General features: G+C 39.1%; 1 protein-coding gene and 1 long non-coding RNA gene across 4 annotated transcripts in view; one reads left to right on the top strand and one right to left on the bottom strand.

Annotated features, from left to right (window-relative positions):
* Positions 1-19,956, bottom strand: part of DTD1 (D-aminoacyl-tRNA deacylase 1) — a 125,562-nt gene that overhangs the window by 1,729 nt on the left and 103,877 nt on the right. For all 3 annotated transcript variants that reach the window (XM_075203822.1, XM_075203821.1, XM_075203823.1), the window contains exon 5: positions 1,057-1,234. In XM_075203822.1, coding sequence (XP_075059923.1) covers positions 1,079-1,234 — 156 coding nt within the window. In that variant the 3' untranslated portion in view covers positions 1,057-1,078. The remainder of the gene's footprint in view (positions 1-1,056; positions 1,235-19,956) is intronic.
* On the top strand, positions 6,195-19,286 carry LOC142142982 (uncharacterized). Its single transcript, XR_012689434.1, has 3 exons — positions 6,195-6,356; positions 14,175-14,388; positions 18,961-19,286. It is a non-coding gene; the product is annotated as an uncharacterized LOC142142982 (long non-coding RNA).

Below are 19,956 nucleotides of genomic sequence, written 5' to 3'. Positions count from 1 at the left end.
TGACAAGGCTAAAAAAAGAAATGATGATATAATAAAGAACAAATATTTCTCAGTTAAGATGATGGTTATAACGTGACATAGATAGCACACAAGAGAATGTACTACACTCACTCAAAACTGCATTTTCACTTTTGGCTGAAAGGACTTTGAAGAAGAATTTAATGTATTATTGGTAGAGCAATTAACTGATAATTAGTAATAGTAAGCATTGGTTGCTTGTAACTACCCAATACAGCTGAATATTTAGGTTTAAATAGAAAAAGACAGAGAATGGAGAAATACTAACGTTGCATATGGAATAGAAATGATTTACAATCCCTCAATTGTCCTGCTTTTTACAGGACAGTTCAGATTTCTGTGAGCAATCAGCTGTGGCCATACTGTTCACTGGGCATGTATTGCAGCAGAACGGGGTGGGGCTTAGATCTGGTGTTTTTAGTGTATATTATTGTGAGGTGTGACTATCCTACATTGTCTATGACCAACTTTAAATCTACACACAGTGGATGCCAACACTCTATGGGATGAGCCAAAACATAAATACCACAATGTGTGGAGAACGAGTGCACATTAAAGGGGCAGTATGGAGAAAGGAAGCCAGTCGCATGATATTAAGGTATTTCTTTAAGAAACAGTGCTTGGTAATGCCTTTCAAATGTTCTGATTTGTCTAATTTCAACTGTTTTTATACAGTATGATGCTTCCTTTTACTGTGGCAGAACAAGCAATGTTGCAACAAATGGCAATATTGAAAAGTGTAGGCAAGTAAGATTCTCAGGGCAGAATTATGCCAACATGTTTCATTAAACAGTTTTTGAAAAAGTGCATAATTTACGACAAGTGCAACGACTCACTGCAACCAATCAGCAATAAGGCTTGATGGTTTAACGCACATTTACTGATGGGTTATGCAAATTTAAGATTTATCAGGATTCTCAGACAGCTAAAACTACATATATATGATATGAATATGCGTGAAAATATTGGTCTACTTATGAAATACAACACATAATAAACACAGGTTTATGCAGGAATGTGAAAATAATGCCATCGAACCTGACTATTCCTTGCAGACACCCTATGGCTCCCTTTCAGAAGACACATCTCCCTCTGCACCACTGCTGGCATTGGGGTCATCCTTACTGCGAGGTACACTCTTCTCGCGGCTGGGCTCTGACGGTGCCTTGGCTCTTGTCTTTTCTTTTCTTTGTTGCTGTTTTTCGAGCTTTGCAAGCTGTTAGAAAATTATGAAAAAAACAAGGGGCAAAGATGAACACCACTTAGGGTTAGGGAACGTCAATGAAGATTAACAGGAAATACATCCTTTATTAGGAAGCCATTATGGCCTCTCGTAAATACTGATTCTCTTATTTACTATATTCTTATTGTTTGAAATTACAATACAATAAAGTACTTATGTGGCAAAAATAAACAATCACAACCACGTTCACATTAAATAATCCTATATGCAAGAGTTTGCTGCCTGCACCGTGCAATATATATCCTTATCCATAATGGCACTGAGTGGGGAAAGATGGTTCAGTTTGGCATGTTTCCTTTATAGATGGCTAACACTTTTTCATTTGTCATTCAAGCTAGTTAAAAAATAGTAGGACTATCCTATGAAAACTAAGACACATGGAAGCCTTACCCTGAATCCATGGAAAATGTAAAGGACCCCATGTGTCCCGATTATTTTCAGGACAATACCCGTTTGTGGTACACAAAGTAACAAACTCACAATGATTATATTCCCATAATCCAGACTCTGGATATATGCAAATTAAAAAAAAAGAAATAATAAATGGCATCTCCTCTCTAAAATATACAACTAGCTCCAGGGCTATAGCCTGGGCTGATTACCGCTAAAGCAGGGGAACGAGTGTTGAACCCCCTCCAAAAATGGCATTCAGCACCAGGCCATGCCAGGCTTGGCTGGTGACACTATATAGGGACACCTGCAATGTGGGGTTGCATATTGTAATGTGAATCCAGGCCCAGCCTTATCAAAATGGGGCATAAGTCTCTAGGGAAATACTTTTTGGATTGTAGTTTTACAAACGAGGGCCTGCCTAAGCCAAACCAATGGCTGCCAGGGCTTCCTGGGACTTGTAGTTCCACACAGCCTGAAGCGTGTCAAGAGGAGCCCCAGTGCTGGTTTTCCCAAGTGTGGGCAGCAATGGCCCAAATCTTCTGAGAACTAATATATTGGCTTATGTGGCTTATGTGCCCTACTTGCCATTGTGGTTACAAGTATACACTGTTTTATATCGTTGTCCCTAAAACGCTGTCTGTATTCTTTATTGGTCAAGAGGGTGGACTCTGTATTGTTTAGCTCTTATAGCAATCATTAAGATGCCGTTGGTGTTGTATATCAATTTCTAAGATGCTCTCTGTATTGAATAACTGTCACTTGGATCGGCTCTGCATTGTATATTGGTCAGATGGGGCTGTGTTGTGGCTGATTATAGCTCTTTGAATTAAGAATTTTCCATGTAATTCATTATTCATAAACAATTAAGCTTACATCAGACAAACCAGACCCACAGAGTTTTGCCAAGATCCGTTTTCTGTTCGGGTGTGTTGCTAGAAGAGCCTGGACTACATACTTGTGTATGTCTTCCCAGGCCATAAGTTCCTGCCCTGGGTACCATCTTCTTGGTTTTTTTTGGGGGGAGGGAGTATGTAAATTACATGTGTATACAATATTTTTACAGTTTTGTACCCATCATATTTCAACTTATAGGGTCTGAGTCATTAAGGAGAGCAAAGCATAAAAAAGGAGTAACTTTGCACCTAGTCAAAACCATGTTGCATTGAAGGGGGAGGTAAATTTAAAATGTGGGGACAGATTTATAGTTGGGATAGGGCATGTCCTAGATCAACTTTAAATTAAGTTTTATTATATCCCAGCTCTCAACACGTCTAAAGCTGCCTCCCAGCCAGATTCCAACCCTGTTACTCTCCTATCTTTCCAGAATATTACAGAGGACTCTGATAATGCTACCTGCAAGGAAACACTGGAAACTGCTGTTAACTCTGCGTCATTACCTGGACAGAGGAGGAGATGAATGCCCCCTTTTCTTTTATGTGTCATTACAGCAATGAAATATGACAGTGCTCACCCCCCTCTCTTCTTCTCTTTCTCCTAACCCACCTATGTCGGGCTGCCTAGTCTCATCTAACCTCTACTGGTACTGGGAAAGTCTCCCAGTTCCTCCACTTGACCAACGAGACTTCCTCCATCCACAAAGCTACAATGGGACCTGTGCCTGACTCCCTGTTGCTTTCATACCCACCAGCTGACCCCTATCAGGTGCTTAAGCTTACAAAAAAAATATATTCATTTCATGCGTACATTTTTAAATAAATACAGTCTGTATTATTTAAATAGAGAAAATATATAATATATATTAACAGCCAAGACGATTAATATATTATAAAGTAATGCCATGGATCAAACTACAAACGTACACGATGTGTCTCTGTGGTATAGCTGCTCAGCAATCTCTTCTTTCTAATAATATACTCTTGTACTTTAATCAATTTTTAACATGCATTTCTGCTTCTCTACTCCCACATAATGTAAAACTAGAAATAATTGTACATATGTAGTCTGAATCCTGCACACAAAAGGGAATTTAGTGGTAGTGATTGTGCTTCTCCATGTGGAAAAATAAATGTAACCTGTTCAGTGCCCCAGCAATGTATGAGCAGCTGTGCTCCAATCACAATGCACAGGCTCTGGCTGTATCAGCAGTAGGCACATGGAAAACAATGTTCATCATCAACACTGGAAAGGTTAAGCACATAACAGTGCAATCCTATGGCACTTTAGGAATGATTATTTTATTTTATTATTGTCCAGAAACTGATGGCCCTTTGTGAGGTTGGTTGCGGCTCTTATCCTAAAAACTTATATATATATATATATATATATATATATATATATATATATATATATATATATATATATATGTGTGTATGTGTAAGATCTGCCTCCCCCCAAGCACATAGAAGCAATCTCCATTGAATACTTGGTTTATACTGATTTTGTATAAAAAAAAAATAACCCATACAAATATATATATATATATATATATATATGGAATTTAAACTGCTTACACAAGTCTTGCAAATATTAAGTTGTATTTCTTTTACAGCAATGTTAAATATTAGGATGATGCGGTACGAGAGATAATTTTATCATATCCAGAAATAGAACAAACCCACGGTAGAAATTGCATATAGTAAATTACTAATATTAAGCACATTGATTTGCTTTTGCTGTGCCAATTATATTCTTGCCCAAAAAGGGATTATAGATAACTTAAATGGCAAAGCTTCACTATTCCGCGATATCCAATCAAACATTTTTTAGCTTTTGATCCTCAATCAAACGTTTTTATGACATACTTCACGCTGAGACATTGCAATGTGGAAATAAAGGTCAAGAATTCTTTTGCCTTTCTTGTGTTTTGGATCTCTTTTTGAAATATTTTGGAAGACTACTTTTTTGCTTCTCTCTTCAGTACAAACATAATAAAACTAATTTATTGTGGGATTGTATTAAACTACATACCATGTAAAATGAAAGCAAGGTTTCAGCCTACTGACCTGTATGTTTTGCCTATAAGTGTAGCAAACAAACAAAAACATATTTCCTCACTAATAGAGACCACCACTTGCAAACAACCACAATTATGTAAGTTATTTGTGCTGTGCTTAGAAAATGAACCTTAACTTGTTTAACACTGTATGGAAGCTTTTTAGATTGCCAAGTAACAGTGCTCATACACAGAAAGATCTGGCTATATGTCCAATAATGACACACACATATTCAGCCAAATGTGTCACATTTAGACATGCCTATAGAGAGCAATTAATGCTTTAGCATGCTAACAACACAAGTGTCAGATCAATGTCATTTACCCACATTTTCTGCCAGTCCCAACTGATACTTTATTCTTATAAGATTTTGATAGACAATTAATCAATCAGCCTTGGGCTCCGATGACCTTGTTCCCGTTTCATCGGTTGTCCTTCCTTGGACCACTTTTGGTAGGTACTAACAACTGCATACCGATGTACAAGACTTGTCATTTTGTATATGCTCTGATCCAGTCGTCTAACCATCACAATTTGGCAATTTGGCAAAATCGCTCAGAACCTTACACTTGCCCATTTTTCTTGCAACCAACACATCAACTTTAAGAACTGACTGTTCACTTGCTGCCTAATATATCCCACTCCTTAAGTGCCATTGTAATGAGATAATCGATGTTATTCACTTCACTTCAGTGATTTAATGTTGTGGCTGATTGGTGTAAATTATAATACACTCTATATATTGGGATGGCATACCAGTAATGTCAGCTCTGTCTCCAGTGACACTGACTATATACACAGACATTACAGTCATGTCACCAACCTGTCTCACTGTAACACACAGCCTGCCCAGCATTGCCTGATCACGTCACTGGCAGAGCTCAAGGAGCGCTCTGCCAGTGACGTATTGGTTGTATTGGTTATGCACTCTTAAACAGGTTTCATCAGAGAAATGCAATCAGTATTGTGTACTATCACTAAGTATCCATGCTGCACCCGAAGGGGCATCCCAACTCACAACACCAGCGCCTGTTGGTGGATAGTAGCGGGTACTGCAGTACCTGGTTAGGTTTTGAAAAGGAGTCTCTTACTGTAAAATCGGATAAAATAGACACTATAGTGCGTAGATGCGATCACTGACCCTATTATCCCTCTCTACCCCCCTTTCCTATCTAATTCTGGGGTCTATTTATTATAGATCATTATGCATCACTGTAAATGGCAGCAGTACATAATGAAGCACCGCTGTAATTTATCATGCCGGGGCTGCTCAGGGAGCCCCGCAAAATTGCCCCTCCCAGGCGCGCTTGCAAGGAGGGTTTCCAATTGGCAAGAAACCCCCACATGCTTGGATTAAGTAATCTGCCAATCCGGTCTTTGCACTGTTCCTATCTAGCACATTCCTCACAGCTGAAGCACTGTCATTACTGACGGTAGTAGATTCACATGACTGCCCTGGGCATGATTGGCTCTATAGATGTCATGTGATGGATTACAGCTCTGGCCCTGATTCGCTCTATAGAAGTCATGTGATCTCTGGAGAGGCTTATGATAATAGCTACTAAGCTCCTGCACAGAGCAGAACATTGAACAGGGAGACTAGAGGCACAGTATGTAGATATTTTCTACCACAGTATGTCCTGAAGTATATTATCAGCTGCCACAGATGTAAGATACTTATTGCAGCCTTAGTCCTGCCTTTACAATATCCCCTGGCAATCTGTTCCTGCCTGTACTGGCAATTTCAGGTATGTGTTAGTGAAATTATAGTACAATGTATAATTACACAGAAATTATTAATCATGTTTAATTTTATTTCCCCCTACCCCCCCCCCCCCCCCATTTCCTTTTTTTTTTTTTTTTACAATTAATCATAGTTGCCTACTCTCCCGGAATGTCCGGGAGACTCCCGACTTTCTGGGAGTTCTCCCAGACTCCCGAGAGAGCAGGCAAAACTCCGGGAACCAGCTGTCGCCGTTGTTTAAGATGGTGGGGGGGTCCACGATGCCACGTTTAGCCCCGCCCCCTACTGTGATTGGTTAAAATTGACTAAGATTGACAGGGGGCGGAGCCCAACGGGGGCACCATGCATGACCACGCCCCCTCAACGGACCCCCTCCCGGACAGCTGCCTTCAAAAGTAGACAAGTATGCAATCAATTTTGTCATTATCAATATCTTTAGATTGGTTGTAACTGTTGCTATTGTAAAAAACTAAGTGATCATTGCCATAATTCAACAAAAATAGTGCCTGCTGTAGGTTTATTATGGCAATTTTTTCCCCCCCAAAATCAAGAATTTGGAAACCCCTCTGTAAAAATCCTGCATTTGCCCCGGCCTCCAGTATGAAGATATTTTGCTATTCACGGGCAGCGTTAGCACATCCATGGGTGAGGGATCCAGTGAAGCCAGAGAGGCTTCAGCTGGATCACACTGAAAATGTCAGTTAATGTCATTCTGAAATGACATTACCCTGCTGTGAAGAGGGCTTTTCATGACTTACTTAATTGCAGAACTTCGCAGTCCCCATATTAATATATTTAAGAAACTTTAAGAAACGTTAAATCGGTTATGGCAGGAGAAATCAAAGATTAAACCCCTCATAAATTGTGTGATGGTCATTTTACAGAGAAAACTACTGTTTTCTTCATTTTACTGGCTCTTCACACATTAATCAATATACCCCATTGTATTGTACTGTGCATCCTTATGTGAAAAAAAGAGATTTAAAATAAAATTGCTGTAGAAAATAAATGTATTAAATATATAACTGAAAACATGAAAATCAATGTGGGTGACACTGAGAATTTTGATTCAAATTCCCATGCTTTAATATGATCTATGAGTGGAATTTATATTTGCAAGGATTACCATAAAACAGCTAGCAATAGCTAACAAAAGAAAAAATGTGTGTAATTGGCAAGTCTGTCATGCAAAACACAGCAAAAAGAATAAACAGCTGTCAAATTAACAGCCAGAGTTACTACCAAAATACAGACTTTGTAAATATTATTAAACTGTATTATTATGACAAGATTCACATCACTTGGACAACACAAGAATAACCTGAAATGTAGCCGTCATGTAAAAACAACAATGGTTTATTTAAATGGAAAAAGAATTAACCGTTCTTTAAAAAAAATAGTTATTTTGTACATCTGGATTGAAAGAAACACGGACCTTAATTAAAACTGAATTATCCTATAGATTGTAAGCTTGCGAGCAGGGATCTCTTACCTCTCTGTCTGTATGTATTGCCCAGTATTGTCTTATTAATGTTTGTTCCCAATTGTAAAAAGCTACGGAATCTGCTGGCGCTATATAAATAAATGTTGATGATGATAATGATGATGAATTATCACAGTGTTGTAAGGTGCAGGCATTACCACTTTCATGATAGCTTCTGCAGATCCAGAGATTTAGCGTTAGGAGTAAAACCATGCCGCCTTGCAGGGCGTGGGGAGGGCAAACTTAAATTGTGCAAACAGATTTAGAGTAAAGAGGGGGGCATGTATTTGGCAACAAGTGTAATGAATGCAGAAGCGGTCCTATATGGCCTGCTCACAAATCAGAGTCTGACATCCCAAGTTGCTAAGTAACTGCCAGGGGGACCAAAGGAGATGAAGGAGGACTGGTGACACACAGAGCCCCAGCCTTTTCCTACATTATGGGGAAGATTGAATTAGTGGCAAGATGTTTCTGCGCAAAATACCAGCAATTTTCACTTATGTGAGCAAAAATGAGCTAAGATTTTAAATATAAAGAAACCACAAAGACACCATCATGAGGTTCCTAGGGAACATTGAATTTGCCCATTAATTTTGCACTGTCGTTATTAACGCAACTCAGGACAACAATTTGCCAATAAACTGATTTGGGGGAAATTATATATATGGGACAATGCATCTTGGTAACTTTGACCTTGGAATGTTTGTTGGTTCCAGACTCTCTAGATAATGGTGCGCAAAACAATAAACATCTAGTGAGCGGCAGTTGTGTGGACCAAAAATTTTTGTTGATGAAAATAGTCAGAGGAGAAACGCCAGATTGGTTCAAGCTGACAGGAAAGCGACAGGAACTGAAATAACCACGCATTACAACAGTAGATGGGCTACAGCAGGAGAAGACCACACTGGATTCCACTCTTGACAGTCATGAGCAGGAAACTGAGACTACAGCAAGCACAAGCTCACCAAAACTAGACACTTGACGATTAGAAAAATGTTGCCAGGTCTAACGAATCTTAATCATATGATAGGGTCAGAATTTGGTGCAAATAATGTGAATCCAAGAAGCCATCATGCCTTGTGTCAACTGTGCAGACTGGTGGTGGTGTAATGGCATGGAGAATGTTTTCTTGGCACACGTTAGATCCTTTAATACCAGTTGATCAGCATTAAAATGCAACAGAGTATTGTTGCTGACCATGTGCATACCTATATGGCCACAATTTGCCCATGTTCTATCCAGGAGGATAGCGCACCATGTCATAAAGCACACTTCATATCAAGCTGGTTCCACAAGCATGATAACGAGTTCACTGTACTCATCATCCTGTCCCCTCCCCACTAGGATTTTGTTTATTTTTTATTACACTGTGCAGCATCTAGTTAATCACTTGTTCTCTTATCAGCAAGTGACTAACCGTTACCACCACTCACACCACAGATGATGCCTATTCATTAATTTAAGCATTTGATTAACTAAAGGCAGTATGCATGCACTTCATTCATCTGACATATGTAGTATGATTCTGTGATGGTGTCATCTGGTGGCAGAAAATTGTATTGTACGAAATTGCAATATACTTTCGGAAGCTTGACAGTGGCGCATGCAGGGGGGGTTTCTGGGTCTCCCCTCCGCTAAAAAAGTGCCCTATATAGCGGCACTGTCAAAGAAGCATCCGCAGCGGTGCTGTATTGCATACAGCACCGCCGCGGACGCTTCTTTGACAGCGCTGCGGCTGCTGTATAGGACAGTGCTGCCTAAACTGAGCTGCTGCGCATGCGCGGCAGCTCTCTCGCTTTTTTTTTTCCAGTGGAGGGGAAACCCCTCCTTAAAAATGCTCCGTGCACCTCTGCTTGATATTATGTATTTCCTTAAAAAGTCAATGTAAATTGCAAAGATACTAGAAGTCATCATAAAAACAATACTATATAAACATCAGGGTTACAAACAGAAGGGGGACAACAGGAGGGTGCCCCTAGTGGTCACTTACAATCCCCACATGAACATCTTGGGGAAAATTGCGCTGATCTTCAGCCCATATTTCAGAATGACAACAAACTGAAGGAAATATTCCGAGATTTACCTCTCCATTCATACAAACAACCTCCGAACTTAAGAAATCTCCTCGTTAGAAGTGCCCTCTCATCACCATCAGAAACTGGCACTTTCCATTGCAAAAACAAAAATGCAACACCTGTACCCATGTCCTACCAACAAAGTCCACATACCCAACACACAACGGGACTATAAAATCACTGACACATTCTCATGTACGACCTCCATTGTGGTGTACATGATACAATGTACAAGGTTCCCTGAGGGAATCTACATTGGGGAGACCAAGCAGAAACTACAATCCAGGATGAATCTACACAGACACACAATAAAGAAGACTCTGGACACCCCTGTTGGTAAACACTTCTCTGGACAAGGACACAGTATGACAGATTTAAAAGTCTTAATACTTAAAGTTGTTTTTTTTTAAATAACAGGGAGAGAAAAGTCTGGGAATCCAAGCTGAGAAGATCATTCCAGTAATTGACTCAAGGACTCAACCTAACACCTTAACACCTGGAAATATGACCCACTACTTGAACACACTTCACACCCCACAGTAGAGTGACTCAAGATCTCTGAACTCTTAGGACTTTCACTCTTCCATCCGTAAGGAAAACCTCCATTTCATTACTTTAGCTTATCTTTATGATGTATCCCCCCACCCCTGTACAAATTGCTTGATGTAACATCTCTTAAATGTTGTGCCCTTACTTGCCTGATGAAGCGGCTTTTGTGCTCTGAAAGCTAGCAAATATAAAAAATTATTTTGGTTAGCCAAAAAAGGTATCACTCCTGTAATACTTTTGTCTTTTTTGACACGAAAGTATTCAACATCACATGTGTTACTTAAAAAAGGTTTGATGTGTAACAATGGATATTCATTTGGTGACTTTCTGAAAACTGGAGTACAGTAGAAATGGGGCAAACAGGGTTCTCTTGTGTGGCATTCATAAGAGTTTTGCAGAACCTCTCTCTATGTGTAGACTTACCCTATTGTAAATTGTGTCTCTCTTAAGAGACGCACACATGCAAATATTCTATTCAATTCCAATGCAAAATCATTTCACAACCAAATTTTTTATTTAACAAATTGAAACATACTGAATAATCTGAATATAATTTTCATCTATAAAGCATACAGAGAAAATAGATTGCTTAGTTATGACCATTCAATCTGCCGACACACATAGCAACAACTGTTTTCAAGAATTGGGCAATAAAAATGTTCAAATGTGGACAATCATATTTCTGAATAATATTTTGCATTGATATATTTAGTGTGCAGCCACATAGCAATATAATTAAATGACGTCAGAGAGAGAAAATTGTGTGTCTGAGAACTTAGCCGACTAACACTATCTTGTTGTCTTGGCATATACTTTGCCATATTAGCCAACAAGGCACATGAATGCAGCACTTTTCACAGGCAACCCCAAATAGGTTTATGCTTGTGATGAAACAAGTTTGAGAACACTTTAACCAGTCTGTCCCTAGTTTCTCACAAAATGTGGATTATAGCATGTACTTTTTATAGCCCTTGCTTTGCTCAACAGAGTACAACTGCAGTGTCTACATCTGGATAAGGGGACATTGTAGCTCATTGTAAACATGTATATTGTGTATTGTATATTGTTGATATTGTTGATATTGCAATGAAGCTGTTATTCATTGTCCTTAAAGTAAAGCCACGGGGGTTATGTGTAAGGATCAGGTTGCAGGGTACAGGTGAGTGGGAAGACCAATTACTGTCCATTGTACCTTGACAGGACTAGTCCAGATAGTTTGTTTGCAACCCAGCAGGGAACTTCTGTGAAAGCACATGTCATCTCCACTGCCTCTCCAACCCCCTAGTCCAGCACTCCCCAATGCTTAAGAAGGAGTGAGCCTGGGGTTTGCCCTGAGAGGGGAAAAATTTGACCCTAGATATAAGGAGCCACTCCAGGGGGGAGAGGTGATGTTCATTCTGAGGGTTGATGGCTGGAAGCTGCAAGGTTCTGATCTGATTCCTTCAGTACAGTTGTCATCTCCCTTATTGTCAATATATACTGAAAGGTTGGGAGAAACCTTCAAACACCATCTAAAGTTAATCATGATGGATTTGGAGGCTGCACAGATGAAACGGAAGAAGAACAAAGGACAGTAACATTTTTCTGCGGCCTACTGAATAGTGTTCCCTAGGTCAGTGACATCAGATGGTGATATATGTAATATTAGAGGTCACCAAGGAATTTCTTGGACCTGTAAAGAAGAGAAGCCCTAGGTTGAATACTTTTATAGAAGTTTCAGATATCCCAGGTGACTTCTAATATCCATAATAATTTACAATAGGGTGTGAATTATTCTGCATAATACACACGGAAGAAAGAAGAATTGTATTTATATAGTTCTTTTCTCCCAACAGGACTCTTTCTTAAAGAACACTGCAGTGATAACTATCAGACACACATATTATAAGCAATGACATCAGAACTTAATGTTTATACAGGTATTATTTACAGGATGTATTAGCATTCCTTGTTTATTAGATGAAAGACTAAGCCTTGTTATCGCCAATAAACTCTTAGAGATTACTCCTCCATAAGCTTTTAGTACTGCCATGTTCCAGATGTATCCATAAAACAGTCATAGAAGGAATGGGTGCTCTTCCTCAATAACAAAGGATTTTCAGCCAAGTCCATACATTTGTTTAGGTAAAGCAATACATCCCAGAAATTATCTCTAACATATTAGCCCTCGCTATAAATAAGCATGTTCCATCAATAATAGATTTACAATGCACTCAACAAGAAGCATGAAGAGCAATGTATGTATAGCTTTCTTCGATCCAGCCCAAAAAAAAAAGAAAACCTGGGCTCTTTTTTCCAGTAACTAGGGCACTACAATACAAACCTTTGTCATGTTGAGAAGTGTGCCTTAACGACAAAAATAACAAAAGCAGCCTGGAAACAACATAACACTATAATGGCTCAATCAATTATAAGTGGAAGTACATGTTGTACGGCATAAAAAGAGGTTAGGCTGCTTTAATGCATCACTATTGCACATGCTGATTCTTCCTGGTAGTTAGTTCTGCACATTACAACAACGTAGCTTGTAAAATATTTACATTACCTCTAAACCTGATGTACTATATAGGACTGCTGATTGCTGCCTCACATTTAAACTAATTTTAGCAGTGAGCGTGTTGTTTTACCATAGCTACACTCTCCAGTGTGGGGCTGCAGCTAAAGCAGCAGTATAAATTTATATCTAACGTATTTATATGGCAACTGGCAGGATATCCATTCCTTACAACTTTAGAGAATAAAATATATTGGGAGCAACAAGTGCAAAGAGAAAAACATTAGAACTTGAGTATCTGACCCATAGAGCTCACAATCTAAATAGGTGATGGAAAGCACACAGTAACAAAGAAGTGTTTCCTTACCTAACTATAGGGTATCACTGTGGTTAGAGCAGAGCTGGTTTTCTTAAACCACCAAATACACGTGGGGAGGGGTGACACAGCCACATTTACACAAACGCAAAGGAGAAAATCTTACGCAGAATGAAGGTGGCCCTGAAAACTCCCAAAATGGCCCCCGCCCTTCTACCTTTGTGTAACCACTGCAGCAGCAGGCAACACAATCTATTTTTTAGTGACCCTAAAAGTGGCTCTTGGTCTGTGAATTACTTTGCAGAAAAATTATAGATCAAATTATGAGATCAGGTCACCAGCATGACACGCAGCTCAAACAGTATGTTACAGTATAGAAAACTAGTTAACCCTGTGTGAATAAATCTTCATTCATGGACTAACCTGCTAAATGGACTGTACGAGTGACATCCCAGCCAGTAGGAAATGAAAAAATTAGACTGGTCAGAAGTGCTGACTACTTCGGGGGCTACATGCTGCTCCTGCACCATTACATGGCCTCTACCGCCCCACAGATGAGCACACAGGTAGTTTACATCCTTGTGTATACATACCATGCTAGTTGGAAATAAAAAAGAACAGTCACAAATGTATTACATGGTCATTATCACACCCTTACCGCTAGGTGTTTACTGTGTTTTTGGGATGGACGGGTATGATGCAGTTTGCTATGGAACTGATACATTTTAAAAATGTGATAACTGGTCTGATTGTGGAGGTGCAAAGTACTGTTTATTAGCATATGTCAATCATATGTAAAAATGGTATGGAGGATCCAGCAAGAAAGGCTGGCAATATAGAGATTATACAGCTTAAATAAAACAGACTTAAATGTACGCTAGTCAATATTTACCCTCAATTCACAGGGGATTTTGTCTAGTCTTTGATCATGGACAGGCTACCTTGGTATCCTGGCCAGGGCCCGAGGCAGCTGAGAAAGCCCAGAATCTATGTGCCTTTGGTGTGGGGTGCCTGCAAATCACTGAGGAATGGGAACCACACTGAAAGAGTAGGGCACAACACATTTTCCCCACATTTTCTTTTGCTGCACCAACTCCTTTGCCCTGGACTTCTGACTAGGTAAGATAATTTTAAATTTGTCTGGCCATTAGTCTGGAGCTATTTCCACTTGGCAAGTATTCATTTATTTTACATTATTTTTGTGACTTGCACTTTATTTTTGTGTGTGTGTGTGTGGGGGGGGGGGGGGGGGGGGGGTCTGAAGGTGCATTAGCTCCTTATGGGCTTTCTGTTTCCCCAATGATCTAGGGGTGAATCCTTGTCATCCCTCCTTAAGATTTGGACCTTGGGTGCAGCTTTGGTGAATCCATTGCCCCATAAGGTACCTTATGGTGTTCCCAGGGTCAAAGACAGAGAGGCCTTTCCTGTTTTGAGGAGAACCCAAAGACAACAACACTCTAGTGCACTTTTTGTGTTTTACACTTTTCTTTTTTGCACTTTGGTGTCACGAAAGCAACAATCCCAGGCTTTTAATAAAATAATACAAAATAAATTGATATGCACTTGATGACTTAGAATGAACACTCCTCAGGCTTTCAATACAAAAAAGTCAAATTCTGTATGAAGAAACAAGCTCTGTTCACTTACATAAAAGAATAAAGAAGTGCAAAACACTCCTAGATAAGAGGAATGCCTAAATGACATGTTAATGTTTGATTGCTACCTCAGCCCTTTGAAGACTGTAAAGAAATGCTATTTGTTTCATGAGAAATTCTTTGAAGGATGGCCAGAATAACAGCACTCCTGCCTGGGCGTTAAATATAAACCCACAAAAATTGATAGATATTATAATTCTCTCTGCTTCATTTGTACTCCTCACCTTCCACACTCTATATTGATCTTGATTCTAAAAACATATTTTTTTTCAAGGTTACATAGCAAGTGTCTAGGCTGTATTTGTCTGGCACATTCTACAGGACAATCGGTATGGTTTGTGTCTAAAGTATGAAGGCTCAGACTAAAGCTCATGGGCTCTGCTTAATGTTCCCAGGCTACAAGTGTTTATAATGTGATCATTTTGTGCATGACAAACATGTTACTAATGTAAACCTCATCCATAATGTATATGTAAGGCCGCTATTGCTTATATATATCTCCACTGCTAATGATATAATGTAAAGCAGAAGTTCTCCAAGGCAGCAAAGTTGTTTTTATACATCAAATCATTTTCATTCTTAGCACAATCCCTTTGTTATTTAATAAAGTGAGGGTTGAATCTAGTTCACTTAAGAGCGCTAAGCAAATCTGAGGACTACTGAATGTATACTGCTTTGCTTTGATTGATTTTATTTGAGAACGTATCGCATTTGTTAGACCACAAGACACACTTCAAGACCCAACATTGCAACTTATGGTGCAAATGAGGAAGGTACTGCAGTACAATTAATATAGCTGCTTCCTTCTCTGCCTACATTTTGCTTACCCTGTCTCTCCACTCATTCCACTGCTAAAGACAGGAAGAGGAACCAATTAAGTGGCAGAGGGGAGAGTGATGTAGGCGAAGGAGAATACAGGTACGTATTGGCTCCTTCCTCGTCCTAAGGCGTTTTGGTGAAATCATTGAAGAATGGATCAACTATCAAGATTACCTAGTGCATTAATGGCAAACATGTGGAATGTGTAGGAACTACAATCTCTAAGTCACTGATCTTCTGAGGAATTAAACTTTACCAGTTATTTTATAATTATCAGAACTTCCAGAGATAAACTATATTATAAGTTATTGGAAGTGTTTCTTGCTATCAGCAGACCTACATATCCATCTAAAGAATTATTAACACAATTCCCTGATCGTAATTCACAATGATGTTCATTTGTAGTGTTACCACAAGAGTTCTAAGGCTGAAAAATGATTTCCTCGTGAATTGATTTTTTTCCACTCCATTTGAAATTCACTATTAGGGAGAGAAAACGTTTAGTGCAGTCTATCATAAAGAGAGTGAAGACCTTTGCTGCATCTGATTTAATGCTTCAATCAGAAAATGAATGTTCATTGATGAGACCACAAATACTTATTGATGGTAGCATACACTCTGACTAGATGTACTATGTAGCCAAAGTACAAAAAACAAGCTAAACCTTAGCAACAAGACACCTCAATCACATGTCTGGGTAGAGACATGGATCCAAGCAAGTACACTAGGGGCACGTAGGTGGATACAATTAGCAATGGGTAAAAAATGAAAGCTAAAGGATACATTGATAATCACTGAGTCTGATTCAAATGAATTTGGCAACCAAGATGTCTTACACAGTTTATAAGACCTCAACATACTTAATTGCTACAACTTTACACACATAGATCTCTTGAACTATTACCTGCTGGTAGTTTCTAAACCAACTATTTACCCAAGTATTTCCATGCCATTATTTACAGCTGATTATCAATGTACAATGAACTCTGGTAATAGCACAGCATTGTAGACTGCCATTTCGGATGTAGCGCTGGTACCAGATTTCTTCCTTGCTTCTCTTGTATTTGGCTCATCTAGTGTCTGAAGGTGGCGCAAGCTCCTACCCCCTCCCACATGACACATCTTTTAGTGCTGCGAAAAATAGCAAACATAAAAAAACTAAAATGTTACTGAAATGATTATCGAGAAAGTGACAGTAAAGCACAGATGAGAGAGCTGGGGATTCCACAAGGAACCATATGTGGGAGGATTGCAGAGCAAGCAAAACTATGTTCTTTCCTTGACATAGTAGATAATGATCCTAGACTTGAAAGAAAGAAAACCAGACTTTCAAAGAACAACTCTGTAGAAAAGCACACTTGGTTTCTCCAAAAAAGGAGTTCAGTGTACCAGCTCCTGGATGTTCACTTCAAATTCCAGTTGAAAAGTTTTTCTGTGATCTGAAAATTGAAGGAGATTTCAAGGTTTCAGATGTGTGGCTTTGGCGTTGGTGAATCCAAATCCTGTAATAGTTTAAGTGCTCTAAAATTTCCCAAGGAACTTCAAAATGTAAAAAGAAATGAGTTAGTGTGGAACAGCTATACACTTGTGATGAAAACTCATTATACTATTGTATGTTAGGGAGCAAGTCACTTCCCCAAACAAAACAAACAAAGCAGGACTGAAGCTTAGTAAAGACAGAGTCATGCTGCTGTATTGTGTAAACAAAGCGGGCATACAAACTCCCTCCTTTGTGCATTGGTAAAAGTAAGAGCCCTCACTGTTTTATAAATGTAAACTAGAAGCAACTGCCAGTTGACTACAAAAACAGTTCAAATGCATGGATCACTGAAAACCTATTTTTGAAATGGTTTCAAGAAAATGTTGGGAAAAGCTGGGGCAGCACGGTGGCGTAGTGGTTAGCACTTCTGCCTCACAGCACTGGGGTCATGAGTTCAATTCCCGACCATGGCCTTATCTGTGAGGAGTTTGTATGTTCTCCCCGTGTTTGCGTGGGTTTCCTCCGGGTGCTCCGGTTTCCTCCCACACTCCAAAAAACATACTGGTAGGTTAATTGGCTGCTAACAAATTGACCCTAGTCTGTGTGTGCCTCTCTCTGTCTGTGTGTGTGTATGTTAGGGAATTTAGACTGTAAGCTCCAATGGGGCAGGGACTGATGTGAGTGAGTTCTCTGTACAGCGCTGCGGAATTAGTGGCGCTATATAAATAAATGATGATGATGATGATGATGAAATGTTGTGCCTCCAGTACGTAAGCATTGAATTAACAAAAGTTTGGAACCAAAAGTTTTGCTGCTTCGAGGCAACTGCCCAGTACAACCACCTGCTAACTTACTTGTGTTCAGAGATGGTAAAATTAAAATGATGTATCTGCCGAAATATACAGCCCCTTGATCAAGGCATAAGTCATGCTTTTAAAGTAAATTACAGGCATGAACTGTTATTGAACACCTGTTCTCATCGACCAATTAGCTTCCTCTGCAGACTATAAGAGTCTGCTTCTACACTCAGCAAATTGCCAGTGCAACACTTTCCTAGTTCCTGGTTCCAGATTACCACAGTTGCTGTTTGTTTGCTGCTTCAATCTCCTTGCTGTATACAGATTTCAACCATTAGCCCTCTGAGCGAGTTTAGCTGTACCCTGTTTGCTGATATATGAATTTCTACCATTAACCATCTGAGTGAGTTCAGCTTTATCAAGTTTGCTGTTTGTGATCAAATGTTGGAGGTTACAAACTTCTGGGAAATATATTTTTCAAGGTACTGCCACCTAAACTCAGAGGCCCTATGACAACAAAAAAGATTTTCAGACTGAGACTCCTTTTCAGTTATTTTTTCTCACTTCCTGTACCTCTAATTTTCAATAAAGCATCCTGTGCGTCTTTCTTGTAAGACTCAATTTTACTCCTGTGCTTGTTGAGTCGTATCATAGCTGACACTACTAGCTTACATATCCAATATGTACAACATATACATATAAAAACAAGCTGAATGTGTTAACATAGTGTCCTATAGGTGTGTAACATCCTGAATGCCCTACTTAAATTTTGACCAGAGCCTAATTTTACAGTGATGGGACACCAAATGTTAAGACCTGACCCGTTGTCTAACAAACATCTGGACTGCTGGTCGATACGTGTTAGGATATCTGGTACATACTGTATATGAATTGTTTCTGGAGGGGAGAAGATACTTATTATTTCATAATATTTCCACAGGTGGTCTTTGGAATTAGTTGTCTTGTTGGACTCTCGGCAATGGCTCAAAATTAGAAATTCCAGTTCTCATGAGTCGTATTTTGCTTTGACATGTTTACAATGGAGATGTTGTTGTCATATTTTCTTTTAGCTCCTCTCAAGTTAATTCAGACTCTGGAACTACTGGCTAGTTTGCATGCTAAACAAATGCAAGTATATACTTTACCATTTTACAAACATGAGTTCTCGTGTGCAGGCGTGACAAATTACAAATGCTTTATCATGCATACATTATTTATCTGGCGTAAGACTAGAAATAACTAGCGCTAGTACTCCCATCAGTGAAAGCCATGGGAATTTCGTATATTTGTTACTGTAAAATGTTTACTGCTAATTATGAACATTGCAAACTTATAAAAACATTTTTATATGTATAAATAAATTTATAGATGTTAAAGCCACTTTAGTTAGCACTGAATAAATTAAGGCTGAAACTACTTGTACATAATTTATGAAAAAAAACAACAACAAAGTTATGCTAATCAGACAGATGTTAACATTAGTCAAAATCTTTATTTTGAAAAGCCTCTACCCACAACTAGCAAAATTGAAGGGGTCTTGTTGCTGTGGCCTCTGCAGCTGAGGAGAAACTCCCTCCAACAGTTGTCTGCAGTCTTTTAATATTCCAGGGCTCACAGTTTCTCCGGTTCCTATTGATACTAGTGAAAATGTGAGGGAAAATGAGGGTATCTCTGTGCTTGCATGGGTCAGGATGGGGGAGATCAAGGGGTATATTTACTAAACTATGGGTTTGAAAAAATGAAGTAGCTGCCTATAGCAACCAATCAGATTCTAGCTGTCATTTTTTAGAATGCACTAAAGAAATGAAAGCTAGAATATGATTGGTTGCTATAGGCAACATTTCCACTTTTCCAAACCCGCAGTTTAGTAAATATACCCCTAAGTCTTTTTAGAGCCTCCAGCCAACTCCTTGCCTGTTATCTATTGTAATGCAGT

Source organism: Mixophyes fleayi, chromosome 3 (assembly GCF_038048845.1).
Source record: "Mixophyes fleayi isolate aMixFle1 chromosome 3, aMixFle1.hap1, whole genome shotgun sequence".
Classification (NCBI taxonomy): domain Eukaryota; kingdom Metazoa; phylum Chordata; class Amphibia; order Anura; family Limnodynastidae; genus Mixophyes; species Mixophyes fleayi.
This window is presented reverse-complemented; position numbering and strand designations above follow the sequence as displayed.